This window comes from Pseudonaja textilis, chromosome 11 (genome assembly GCF_049901715.1).
Source record: "Pseudonaja textilis isolate UNSWEBS1 chromosome 11, rPseTex1.2, whole genome shotgun sequence".
NCBI classification, from domain to species: Eukaryota; Metazoa; Chordata; class Lepidosauria; order Squamata; family Elapidae; genus Pseudonaja; species Pseudonaja textilis.
This window is the reverse complement of record NC_142000.1, coordinates 2,511,394-2,525,593: the sequence shown is the minus strand read 5'-3', so window position 1 is coordinate 2,525,593 and position 14,200 is coordinate 2,511,394. Positions and strand designations below refer to the sequence as shown.

General features: G+C 45.8%; 1 protein-coding gene across 1 annotated transcript in view; it reads right to left on the bottom strand.

The window, feature by feature from the left end:
* Positions 1-14,200, bottom strand: part of PEPD (peptidase D) — a 168,463-nt gene that overhangs the window by 46,811 nt on the left and 107,452 nt on the right. The window contains exon 10 of the mRNA XM_026714484.2: positions 6,517-6,585. Within this exon, the coding sequence (XP_026570269.2) occupies positions 6,517-6,585 (69 nt within the window). The remainder of the gene's footprint in view (positions 1-6,516; positions 6,586-14,200) is intronic.

The following is a 14,200-nucleotide window of genomic DNA, read 5'->3' as shown; positions in this document are numbered from 1 at the left end:
CATCTAGTGCAACCCTTCGTCCAAGCAGGAGATCCTACACCATATCTGACAAATGGCAGTCCAATCTCTTCTTGAAAGGCTCCAGGGATGAAGCTCCCACAACTTCTGAAGGCAACTTCTGTTTCTATTGGTTGATTGCTCTGTCAGGAAATTTCTCCTTATTTCCAGGTTGAATCTCTCTTTGCTCAGGTTCAATCCATTATTCCTTGTCTGGCCTTTGGGTGCTTTGGAAAATAGCTTGACCCTCCCCACCTCTTCTCTGTGGCAGCCCCTCAAATACTGGAAGATGCTCTCCTGTCTCCCCTGGTCCTTCTCTTCACTAGAGTAGCCAGGCCCATTTCGTGCCACCATTCATCGTATGTTTTACCCTCCAGTCCCCTAATCAACCTGGTTGCTCTTCTCTGCACTCTTTCTAGAGTCTCAACATCTTTTTTATAGTGGGGGGACCAAAGCTGGATGCAGTAGTACTCTAGGTGTGGCCTTACTGAGGCTTTACAGAGTGGTACTATAAAGCCTTTCTCTGAGGGGCTGCTATATCCCATACAGATTCCACGTAGGATCCTGCAGGAGACTGGTGTCTGATGGCCTGCAATCTGTACTCACAGTGCTCTGGCTAGTGTCAAGATCATCATTAATTAGGAGTTAGGAAATTCTTGGAATCCACTTTTGGACTTTATGCTGATTAGGTACCTTTGTTGTTATAGAAATGGCTACTATATACAGATAGTCCTTGACTTACAATGGCTCGCTTAGTGACCGTTCAAAAGGGACGTGAAAAAAGGGACATGGCCGTTTTTCACACTGACGACCACTGCAGCATCCCCGTGGTCTTGTGAGTTACATTCGGCTGCTGGACAACTGACTCACATTTACGACAGCTGCAGTGTCCTGGACTCATGTGATCATCTTTTACAAGCCAAATCAACGGGGAAGCCAGAGTCACTTAACAACCAGGTTACTAGCTTAACCGTGTTAAAATTTAACAACTATGGCAAGAAAGGTCATAAAACGGGGCAAAACTCAGGTAACAAAATTTTCACTTAGCAACATAAATTTTGGGCTCCGCTGATGTCGCAAAGAATGCAAAGGACCTGTATTATTATTTAAAAGCAAAAGGCTGAGGTTTTAGGTGATCGCCTTATTCTACTGCACCAGAAAGAATCAGAAGTCAATGCTTTTCTTCTTCTTTCCCATTTTCCTCCCATATTTCCCCATTTTCTTCATTTTTCCTTGTATTTCTGTATTTCATCTTTTGATCAACTAATAAAATATTTAAATCAGCAATTATGAATTAGCAAATTAAAACTGCATCAGTCTGCATCATAAAGAGATTTCCAGTAGCCTGATGGTGAAGGGGCACGCAGAGGATTGCAACCGTTTTCATATAGCCCAACTGGTCTGAAATTAAAAAAAAAAAATTGTTTACTGCACCATAAATGAAGTGAGAAGGGGGAAAGGGGTCTGCTTTCTGTTTTTCTGGTTTTATTTATTTCTACAGGACTTGGCATCTGCATATAAAGCCCTTGCCAGTCGATCTTCTCTGTTTAGCCATGTAGCATTCCTGCTCAGACCTTTGGTGGTACCTTTTGTTCCAATCATGCTCTTTCTCAGAGGTCTTCGTGAGTCTTATCTTGCAGAGACCAAATCTGCCCAGCAGCTGGAGTTTGCAACAGCACCTTCCTCCTGATCTGGATCTCCTCTCATTCTCTCCTCATCTATCCAACCAAAGAACATGATCAGCCTTTAAGGCAGGGTCCAAAATGGCAACAGCGATAGCACTTAGATTTATGTACCGCTTCACAGTGCTTTCCAGCCCTCTCTAAGCGGTTTACAGAGTCAGCCTCTGGACCCCAACAATCTGGGTCCTCATTTTACAGACCTTGGAAGGTTGGAAGGCTGAGTCAACTTTGAGCCGGTCAGGATCAAAATGCTGGCAATCAGCAGAATTAGCCTGCAATACTGTATTCCAACCACTGCACACCATGGATGGATGGATGGATGGATAGAAGGAAGGAAGGCTAGCAATAGCATTTAGACTTATATAGCGCTTTACAGTGCTAGTTTACAGCCTTTTCTAAGTGGTTTACAGAGTCAGCCTCTTGTCCCCAACAATCTGGGTCCTCATTTTACCCACCTCGGAAGGATGGAAGGCTGAGTCAACCTGGAGCTGGTGAGAATTGAACCGCTGGCAATTGGCAGAATTAGCCTGCAATACTGCATTGGAACCACTGAACCACCAGGGCTCTTTCCTAATCCCATGTCCGCTTCAATGTTCATTTTCAAATGGCAGGATAATTCAAAGGCTTTCTTAACTCCCTCTGTGCTGGTGGACTTTTGCTACAACCAGTTCTGACAGCAATTTCTACTCCATTCAACTGCACAATGAGTGCCGAAAGAATGGAGGAGAAACGTTTGGGGCACTTCCGCCTTCCAGCCTCTCTCTTCCATTTCACTGAGCTGGTCCATCAGGTGGCAGGGCCAATCCCAAACCAACAGGGGCTTTTTTCTGCCCCATCTTTACATTATCGCAGCAACCCACCCAGGAGACCTGGGGGTACAATTCTCCAATTCTTTAACATGTTGGAGGGAGAGGTAGGCAAGGGAAAAGCTGAGTGCGGAGGAGACATGCGGAAGCACGTCTCTGCCCCGTAAGATCAGGTGGGGGGCACAGGTGGGCGCGCGGTATCCCATTCCTTCTCTCTGTTTCTCCCTGGAAAGATGGAAGGGCGAGAGAAACAGCTTCTGCTCCCCCCCGGATCAGTAGCTGTTCCAAAGGAAGCTTGGAAGCTCCTCATGTAGGGTTGGCTCTAAAATAAGCCAAGCTGTTTCCCAGCATTTGAGAGAAAGTGTGGCTTCTCGCGTAGCCAAGCCAGGGCAGGCCAAGCAAATCCGCCCACTTCTAATTTGCACTAACAGGATGTTTTATACAGAATTCGGCTAATCAATTAACCCCAGATTAAATATGCATGAAAGGATTTCAGCGCTTGATGGCTGCTCAGCCATCTCTGCACTTCCCCTAATTTTGCCAGCATGACTTCTTTTATTTTTAATGAAGACTTTTTAAGTCCCATTTCCTTCTTGCTGGAAATATTGATCAGCGAGATGTTATTTTTATTGAGCCAACTTAGCAGCTTTATGATGGCACAAGTTAGTTCAGCTCAGCTCTCTGCCAGGAGCCATAGCAACAATTAAAAAGGTGTTCTCTCCCCACAGAATCTGCTCAGTGGATGAACAGCCTTCTGTCGTGCCATTGAATCACCCCCCCATTTTAGAAAAATAACCCTCCCACCCCAAAGAGCCAATTATGCAGACCGAACACACCCAGAGAAAGAGCTCCAGGCCAATTCAATCGAACAAGCTGAGGGCCTGAGGGTCTTTTCGTAACCCCCAGCACCAAATCCAAAATGTTCCACTGTGGGTTGGGAAATACACCTACACCCCCATAAGCCCCCAAAGATGCTTTGGAGAACTGACCTCGCAAAGGGAGTCTCACAAATCCCCACCCCGACCTCAGCCAAAGCCCAAGAAAAAAGAATCCGCAAGTCCCGGCTCAGTTGATCCACGTCACAGCCTTGCTTATTGGGACCCTCTGCCAGCCGAAGGTTAGCCACCCTTTGCCACACAGAGTAGCCATGGCATTGGGGGAGTGGATGAAAAACACCTCCGAACAATGGAGTGGTGCTACTACTGGAGTGGCAGGTCGGTGTTGCCACTTCAACACACCCCAAAGTGCTTTTTCAAGAGACAACTGGACCGTCTTGTTTTTTCTTTGAAGATGTTTCGTTTCTCATCCAAGAAGTTTCTTCAGCTCTGACTGGAGGTTGGGGAATGGAACGATTTATACTTCCATTACACCACTCAGGTGACCCTGGGGACACAGATAAACCTCCAGGTGGCCTCAATGACCCTCTAAAAGGATGCAAATGACCGGCTGTCTGCAAGGAGTATAAATCCTTCTCTTCCCCACTATCCAGTCAGAGCCGAAGAAGCTTCTTGAATAAGAAGCGAAAAGTCTTCAAAGAAAAAACCAGAAAGTCCTGTTGCGTCCTGGAAAGGCACCTTTGGGTGTGTCGAAGTGGCAACACCCACCTGCCATTCCAGTAGTAGCACCACTCCATTTTTCAAAAATCAGGGTGGTTTTCATCCACTCCCCAATGCCATGGCTATTCCGGGTGGCAAAGGGTGGGCAACCTTTGGGACAACCAGGACCTGGAAGACGTAGAATCTTTACAGACTTTTAGCTATGCAATTTGGGATGAACATTCTTCAAATGATGTTGTCAGATCCGTGTATTTCTTCAGTGGAAGAAGAAAAGGGCGGCGGAGGCTGATAAAGAAATCCTTTCTTGATGTAACCTGAATATATTTAACCTTACATCGAATTTGTATAACCCGCACATGATACAATGGAGGGAGAAAAGCCAGATGGCCGGAACCTATCACCTCTGAGAGGCACAGCCAGGAGATGAGAAGAACATAAAAATTCCCCAGTGAGATGTGTCCTGGGAATCTCTGGAAAAGTTCATTCTAAAAAGAGGGTGGGGGGAAATTAGGTATGTCCTGGGAAACTGTGAGGAAGATCGTTCCTACAGAAGGGGTGGGAGGGGAATTCACATACTGGCTTTTGTTTCTCTAAATACACATCGAGATAAGGGGAAGGGTTCTAAACTCCCTTACGTATCCCTGTATGCCCGAGAGACCTCAGACGCTGCTTTGAACTCCTACATGAATTGTCTCATCTCAATAAAGGATTCCTTTTGATACATTTGGTTCTCAGAAGTTCATTCTTGCTCATTGAATGGGAAAAAGTTCTGTAGCCTGACAGATGTGGGAGTAGGAATGGATTTCCAGAGGGGGAAAAAAATGGCAGACTGCAGGAACCATTTGCACCACTCAGGTGACCCTGAGGACACAGATAAACCTCCAAGTGGCCTCAATGACCCTCTAAAAGGATGCAAATGACCAGCTGTGTACAAGGAGCATAAATCCTTCCCTTCCCCACCATCCAATCAGAGCTGAAGCTTCTTGGATGAAGAAGTGAAACCTGTCCAAAGAAAATAAACAAAAAGTCCAGTTGCCTCAAAAGCACCTTTGAGACAACCAGGATCTGGATCAGTGGTGCGTTTGAAACATTTCTACCACCGGTTCCAAATGCGCACTTTGCGCAGGCGCAGAGGCTTTCCGAATCACCTCCTGCAATCCTGCACGCTCCTGGTCACTTCAGCAGCTGCCGTGCAGCACTCTCCTGTGCCGTGCAAAGCAGCTGTGCTTCAAAAGCAGAGGATGAAGGTGAGTATGAGAGCCCAGGTGGGCGGGTGGGCCCAATGGCAGAAACCGGTTTCGTCTCCGCCGCTCATTGGCGCTACCGGCTCAGTAGAACCAGGCCAAACCGGTAAAATACCACCACTGACCTGGACGACTTAGAATCTCTAGACACACTTGGACACGCATGCAATAAATTCTACGTTGTAATAGCCACAGACCAAAGGAGGGGACAAAAAAACTTGGAAAATTTATAGAAAAGGCACAAGTGGTAACATTTCTGGATTCTGGGCCTAAGGATATTCTTGCTTGCTGGTATCCCTTAGAGGAGGGGTCCCCAACGCCTGGCCCACTATTGGGCCTTGAGCCTTTTGGAACCGGGCCACGGAAGTGGTGAGCGAGTGCACACATCTCCAAACAGGCGAGCAGTGGGTAAGTGCATGGAGGGGTGCTCTGTTTGTGTGAGCGTCAGGCGCCATGTCCCCAACACTCGCGCAAATGGAGCTGTGGGTGCGCGCTGGCCCACCACGTGTGCAGAACCAGCCCCTCTTTCCCCTGCAACGCCAACCCGGAAAGCCGAAAAGGTTGGGGGAACTCTGCCACAGAGTGAATATGCCAGCGATCGCCCCAACGTCAACCCTGGAGCTGACCTGCCCAACACCATTTGGAGGCTTCAGTGTTGCCACACTGGAGCGGAGGGATAGGGAGGTGGGGGGGAATAGAGATAGCTATGGTTTTGTAGACAAAACAAAATACTTTCTCCTGGGAACCAAGGACATTTTCACTGGTGAATGGAGAAAGGACAAGTGAAGTTACCAGACAACCAGACAGCAACCTGATTGGACCATGGGACCGACTGTTTGGGGAAGGGGAAAAACTTCTACTTTTAATTAGGTGAAAACCACGGGAATCTTCAGAATCAGTTTTCTCCAGCCTATGCCAATATGACATGTCCAATAAAACTATTTGAGGAGCCTGCCTGCCTCGGAGTTCTGTTTGTTGTATTACTAGGAGTCCTGACACCCAGCTCTCAGCATGGCCAATGCCAGGATCAGCTACTCCAAGGTCTTCCATTTTTATGGGCCTTACTCAATAAACCTTTCCTGGCTTTCGTTTTTTTTTTTCACTGAAGTATTCGATCTACGCATGTTAAATAACCCGCACTTAATTTAAAAGCTTCCCTATTGTTGTGTACAAGCTCCACATTAATCCCACGCTCTGGGAAATCAATGGCCCCCACCCTCCAATGCTTTACCTGCCACAGATGCAGGTGTAGGAAGTGTGCCGCATGCCTCCTTTCTTGTAGCAGTAGTGCTGGAACAGGCTGGAAAGCAAGAAAGCAGAGGATTAATCATTTGTCCAGAAGCTGCAAAGTACTATCTCAAGAAAGGCAGCCCCAATTTATCTCGTGCTACTTGGGATTTTTTAGCACAAACTCCCCTTCTCCTCCATGCAGATTTTAACTCGCGCAAAAGTTTATAAGAAAAAGAGCACGCACAGGTGCACGCACATACCCCAACACCAGGAAGAAAAAAGCCTCAGACACTTGGGAAGTGGCAGGTGGACTGATCCATGGGAAACTGGGTTCACTCAACGACCATATTACTAATTCAACAACTGGAATGATTCATTTAACAACCGTGGCAAGAAAGGTCGTAAAATGGGGCAAAATTCATTTAACAAATGTTTCACTTAGTAACAAAATGTTGGGGTCAATTGTGGTCCTAAGCTGAGGCCACAATTAATTCATACCTATATGGATTAATCCATTTGAATTCCTGACAATAGCAGAAGCCAAAACATCAGCTAGGCATTAAAAGCAAAATCCCCCCAACCCCCCAGAAGGCCCACTAGAGAAAGGGCTGCTTTGCCACCCCCCAAGGCCAGGCCAGAAGCAGAAGTCACCGCTGGCACAGCATTTTCTGGGAAGCCAGCTATTATCTTAGCAGGTTGTGCAAAACACAGGATTTATTTTAGGGGTTCTGTTCAGACACTGCATGCGATGTGAACGTGGCTCTTGTGTTTTGTCTGCTCAGGATCAGAGTTCAGTGGGTTTCTTGAACCCGGGAAGGAAAAAAAAGAGAGAGCATTTCATCTTTGCCAGCCTGAGAAGCAATATATGAAAGAAGAAACCTCCTTTCTCAGCATGAAAATGTGTGCATGGAATTACTTGCTGCCACACGCTGGGGTGGGAAAATAGCATCCACCACACAGACCAACCACAACATTCACACCCATCAAATATTACCTCGAAATATATCAGGCTTAGATTGTTTTGTTTCCAGTCCAAGATGAAAGCTCACGGTCTCACCTGACCTTAGAGCTTGCTTTGTCACACAACCTACCTCCCAAAGTGAATAAATTAGGATGGGGGGGGTCAAACCCAAAGCTCGGGGGCCAGATCTGGCCTGTGAGGGGCTTAGATCTGGTCCATGGGGCCGCTCTGGAAACAGGGAAGGACCGGCCTGCAGTGCTTCTGCCAGCGAGAAAAGGGAGCTTGGAAGAGCCGCACACAGGCCCCCTTCCCCAGCTCCATGTTCGCTGGCAGGGGGTTGCAGGAGCCGTCACAGCCGAAAACGGAGTTTGGGAGCCCGATTTCACTGGAAAAGCGCTCGGGCTGCCTCAGGCGCCCGCGACACGAGGGACGTCAAGCTGACCACACACACACACACACACACACACACACGCACACCCTAACTCTGATGCAGCCCTCAATGAAATCGAGTCTGACACCCCTGAATTAGGAGATTCACTGTTGTGAACCGCAAATTGGAAGGGCTGCTGAGGCCACGTAGGGCAGCTTTAGAGTTATAAGCATCACGGATAGATCACTGTCTACCCTCCACTTAAAGATCTCCAACGAAGGAGGATAATCCCACGGATAATAGGTTCATTTAAAAAATTATGGATTGTGAGGAAATGAATAGGCTTACTATGGAGTTGCAAGAGAAGGAAAAAAGAGAATTCTATACGGTCTGGGAGAATTTGTATGCTTGGATAGATAACAGGAATAATAGATGTGTGTATAAGGTATAATGTATAAGGTAAATATGAATAATGGAAGACGGGAAAAACCGATGCTACACAATGAATTGCAAAAATTGTAAAATGATTTGTGGTTTTTTTTTTTATTTGTAAAACTTTAATAAAAATTATTTTTTTTAAAAAAAAGATCTCCAATGAAGGAGATTCCACCATCTTTCTGGGAAAAAATCCCTGCTTCCATGGGGCCCTAAAACCCAAAGTCAGGCTTGTTAAGGTTGATGTGAAGCCCCTTCCTTCCTCCCCACTTGGACCATCCCCTTCTCCCCCCCCCGGGCCTCCTCTTTATTCAGGTTGTTTTGTACCTTTGGAAATAGAGTGGCACAGAAATAAATAAATCATTGGCAGTTTTACACATCAGACTTAGTCACACTCTTCAGGTGGCAAAACACCGTGCCTTGTCCTGCATCCCAATCAACCACAATGAGATTAGCACACCCATCCCATTGCAAAGACCAAATTCAGAAGCTCTTCAGAAGTTCACACTTTTTGCCAAAGCAAAACAAGCTGTAATTATAGTTCAGTATAATTTGCAAACTCAGTTGCCCTTTTGAGTTTGGACTACAGAACGAACATACTATGGAAACAGATATCAACCATAACACACACACACACACACACACACACACACAGAGAGAGAGAGAGAGAGAGAGAGAGAGAGAGAGAGAGAGAGAGAGAGAGAGAGAGAGAGAGTTGTATGAACTTGGAAGTGAAAAAGGAAATAACTCTGCTAGTACCTCCTGGGCAGAAAGTGAAAAAACACATTCCACAATAAGTAGTAACTCCGTCAGTTCAACTCAGTTACTTTTTATTATTCTGCCATTACAAAGCTTCTGGAGGAAAAATATGATGGAGAAATTCAAAAATCTAAAACTGAGCCAGTAAAAATAACAGAAGAGTTTAAATTAATTCCGCCTCTGTAATCAACCACAAACTGATTACTTGGCTAATATCATTACGAACGCAGGAACTTTATTGGAGCCTGAAGCCATTATCATAAAGCAAACAAATACATATCTTCCCCTCCTGGAAATCACACCAATTAGTGGTTTCCTTTAATGCATCAATAGGTATTTTTCCCTAGAGAATGGGAGGATAGGGAGAGATATGTCATATTTCAATAACTGTCAGACCTGGCAGATTCTGGCCTCTTAGGAAAGAAACACTCTCGACTCCATTTGTAGGGAAAAGGTTACTTTTACTAAAAGCCAAATGGTTACGGTAGCAAAGCCAGAACTAAGAGTTTGCGTGCAAAGATTCCCTACTGATAGTTAACTTTCCCTTTTCTGTTACACACACACACACACACACACACACACACACACACACACACACACGTTATCTCCCCATTGTCCAGTCACATTCAAAGAAGATGTTTTAGTAACTGTCCCAACGTTCAGAGAGCTAGATGGTGAGCCTTTGCAGTCCGCTCCCATGGGATGTCTCGGGACTGCACAAGATCACTTTCGGTTTCAGATAATAGATTACCAGAGTTGGAAGGGACCTTGTAAATCACCTAGCCCAATCCCCACCCCCACCCCACCAAGCAGGAGACCCTACACCATTTCTGACAGGTGGCAGTCCAGCCTATTCTTGAAAGTAAACTGCGGGTTGTGCACCAGTTACGCCCTTTCCTGGATCAACGGTCCCTACTCACAGTCACTCAGGCCCTGGTCACTTCCCGTCTTGATTATTGCAACGCGCTCGACATGGGGCTGCCCGTGAAGAGCATCTGGAAGTTCCAGTTGGTGAAAAATGCAGCTGCCCGCATGGTTTTATGCAGACCCTGGTGTGCACATGTATCACCTCTCCTGCAGGAGCTGCATTGGCTGCCAATTTGCTTCCAGGTGCAATTCAAGGTGCTAGCTGTCCACTTTAGAGCCCTTCATGGCTCAGGTGATCTGAGGAAACATCTCTTGCCAGTGACATCTACCCGACCCATCAGAGCGAGGAGGCAGGGAATGCTGCGGGTCCCACCCCTGAGGGAGATACACCTGGTGGGACCCAGAAGAAGGGTCTTCTCTGTGGTGGCTCCCTCCCTCTGGAACCTCATCCCCCCAGAGATTAGAATGGCCCCCTCGTTAATACTGTCCCGAAAGGCACTGAAGAAGACCTGGTTTTGCCAGCGGGCCTGGGGAGCCCAGAGAGGGATGGAGCCCATCAGAAGGCTAGTGTGACCCGCTGTCATCGGGGTGGGTGGGAGTTGGTTTTTGTTTTCTTTTGTTTTTTTGTTTTCCCAAATTTTGTTCTATTGTACTTTACTAATTTATTTGATTCTTTTTGTTAGTTCTTATTGTTTTTGTTTTTATTTTTTGTTTTAAATATGATTTTACATTGTGTAAGCCGCCTCGAGTCGTCATGGGCGAATAGGCAGCAATATAAATCAAATAATTAAATAAATCTCGGCTGGTACCAGAGTCGTCCTGCAGGGGGAGCTCTTCCACCTTCAGAGAGGCTCCAGCCGCCTTTTGAGTGATGAATGCTTTGCCATCCGACAAGGACAGATGGATCCCAAGTACAATTAATATAGGATTAACTGCTTTAAGAGTCAAGCACATATTAGAGCTCCTTTCTGTCTTCGTGAAATATGCTCTAATAACCATCCAATTCCCTTTAATACAGGAAGGATTGTGGGGGGGAACCTCATTTATTGTAATATTAAAATCGTTTCATTAACATAGGAGTGGTAATGGAGCCATTCCGGGTTTTTTTTTTTTCCCAGAGACATTCACGGCTGTCCTTCAGCAGCAGCTACTACCAGGGAAGCTTTTAGGAGCACATTTGATAGCAGTAGCAATTGCGCTTAGACTTATACGCCGCGTCACAGTGCTTCCCAGCCCCCTCTCAGCGGTTGACAGAGTCAGCCTCTGGCCCCGAATAATCTGGGTCCTCGTTTTCCCATTCTTGGAAGGATGGAAGGCTGAGTCAGCCTTGAGCCTGATGAGAATTGAACCATGAGAGTTAGCCTGCAATGCTGCATTCTAACCGGAACGAAGGAAGGAAGGGAGGAAGGAAGGAAGGGAGGGAGGGAGGGAGGGAGATAGCAATAGCACTTACTTATATATAACTTTACCGGGCTTTACAGCCCTCTCTAAGTGGTTTACAAAGTCAGCCTCTTTCCCCACAACAATCTGGGTCCTCGTTTTACCCACCTCGGAAGGATGGAAGGCTAGGTCAACTTTGAGCTGGTCCGGACCAAGTGCACAGTGAGTTAGCCTGTAGAAACTGCATTAAGATCCACACCAGTTGCATATAAAACTAGATGTACCCAAACTTTCCCAGTCTTGAGACAGAAATACATGGTGTGGGAGTTATAGCATTGGACCAGGTTTGGAGAAATCCAAGTTCAAAGGAACCTTCAACCATAGAAATTCACTAGGACTGTGTTTCTCAACCCCGGCTCTTTGAACTATGCTAGGCTGGCTGGGAAATTCTGGGAGTTGAAGTCCACATATCGTCAAGGAGCCCAAATTGAGAAACACTGCTAGGAGGCAGAGCTGTTTTTCGACAGGCCTCAAAGGAAGAGAGGCTGCCATTTAAATCTCTGAGTTCTAAAGAAAAGGTGGGATTTTTTTTAAAACAAATATACCGCAACAAATACTGAAGTCTTGTTGATTAGGCTTTCATCTAGGGTCTGCATCTGACTCTTAATCATTTTCTCGGAAATGATTGTGGCAGGAAGGCAAAGTGTATATTTCACCTGTGCTTCCCAGATGCAGTCCAACCTGAAAAGCACTTGATTATATAATAAATGGCCTAAACTGGATAATGGGGAGGAAATGGGAAGAATATCGCAGTGGGGGGGATACACCAGGGATCAATTTAGAGTTAAGTGTGTCTACAAGTTAAGCTCTTAGCAAGGACAGGAGCAGACAACACAGAGCTTCAAAACCAGGCAGTCACGTGAAGCATTACAATTTTTTTTTTTTTTTTTTGTGAAGACTGGAATGTTCAGAATGATCACTGATGGTAAATCAAAATTATTTCTAAAGACTCTTTCAATGTTTATATGGCAAATACAACTGCAGTCCAACCAAAAAAAACCAGAAGGGATGGCCATTTTCCTGCTTGCCTCCTAGGCATAAATCACGCTGCCTTATTGCTTTCAATGGGCTTTCCCCCTTCCTTATCAGGAGGACCTGCTTTTGCACTGGAGCACAGTTGGAATGCATGCACAGTATGTTCACAAATGCCTTTTATGGGGGACTCGGCTCGTCACAGAAAACCCACTGATCAGCCAGCAAACAAATTTGCTCTGTGGCATTACAAGCGGGATCTTAGCAAGGAGAGATAATAGCATAGCATAGCATAGCATAAAATAGAATAAGAGAGTTGGAAGGGGGCTGTGGAGATCTTCTAGTCCAACCCCCTGCTTAGGCAGGAAACCCTATACCATTTCAGACAAATGGTTATCCAGCATCTTTTAAAAAACTTCCGGCGTTGGAGCATCTACAACTTCTGGAGGCAAGTTGTCCCACTGATTAATTGCTCTAACTGTCAGGAAATTTCTCCTTGGTTCTAAGGAGTCTAAGGCTATTAAGATTCTGTTACAGGGAAACTGTCATGGCTGCCATTCTGCTAAGCTGATGGCCTGACATCAGTTGGGGGGGGGAGCAGTGGGGTAAGGGACACGGGGAGGAATCAAAACCAAGCCATCCCATCCAGCACCGGCCGTCTCAAGGTCACACTAAAGGAATGTGGAGCCATGAATGTCGGAAGACAGGGAACATTTCACAAACAATCTGTTAACATCCAATTGGACATTGACTGACAACCAGGGGGTTGGCCGGGAACAAGGGAAAGTTGTATCTTTTGCGCGGGGAAAATCTCAGACCCCACTTTGCCTCTTCTGTAACCACGTTGGCTTTAGTAAAGTATCCTTTGGGCTAATCAGGGGCCAGGAGTCTTTCTTTCCCAATTGGTCAAGTTGGGATGGTCTTTCTTTCCTAACTGACCATTGATTCAGTGGCCTTCACCTCCAACGGACCAAACTTCTCTGACCAACTGCATCCGGTGCATCAAGTGCATTCTCAGGTAAATGACATACAGTCAGTGAACTGATCTGCATCCAAATGAGGGAAATCGCATTAAGAACTGACAGCATTATGCAAATGTAAATTGGTGCAAATGACGTAAATCACATTGCGTACTTTTGCATTTAATGGATGCTTGTCAATAACGGACTCGCAATCTGTTACAACGAGTCTTTATTTCCAAGCTGCTCTGGCAACCTGGATCGTTTGTCAATCCTACCTTCTTCATCCAACAACAGTTAGTACTGTTCCTCGGAAAAGAGGGAAGGAGGAGGGAAGAAGACGCCAGACGGTGTTCCCTGCCTTAAAACGCATTTAGGAGATCAGTGATATCATGTCTCTGCAGGCCAAAGTTGGGGAATTATCCCTGAACATATAACACATCCAGCCTTGTACAAATTAAATCCATTTTCTTTCCTTTCTAAGACTGCACAGCTGCCGTGATAGATGCTAACAAAGCTTAATTAGGAAATCGGCAGATGCCCTCCAAAAAAAACCCAAAAAACCCTATAAAGGCAGCTCATGGTTCATAAATTAAAAGGAAAATAAAGCACATCCAACAACATTCATCACTGGTGATTTACAGGGAAGAAAAACAACAGATCGTTTCAGGTTAAAGAGCAGAGAGAGCTGGCTAAACCATAATTGGCATTTTAATTGTATACCAGAGAATTACAAATCTTTTGGCTGATCTGAGCTGCAAATAAAACCCCATCAAATAACGTATAGCTGATGTGGTGAATGAAGGCTCCTTCTGGTACCCTCCAGATACGTTGCATTACAGCTCCCATCGTCCCGAGCCAATATGGGAAGATTGAATTTTCTGGGCATCACCCTATTTCCTCTCTAAACAGATAGGTTAGC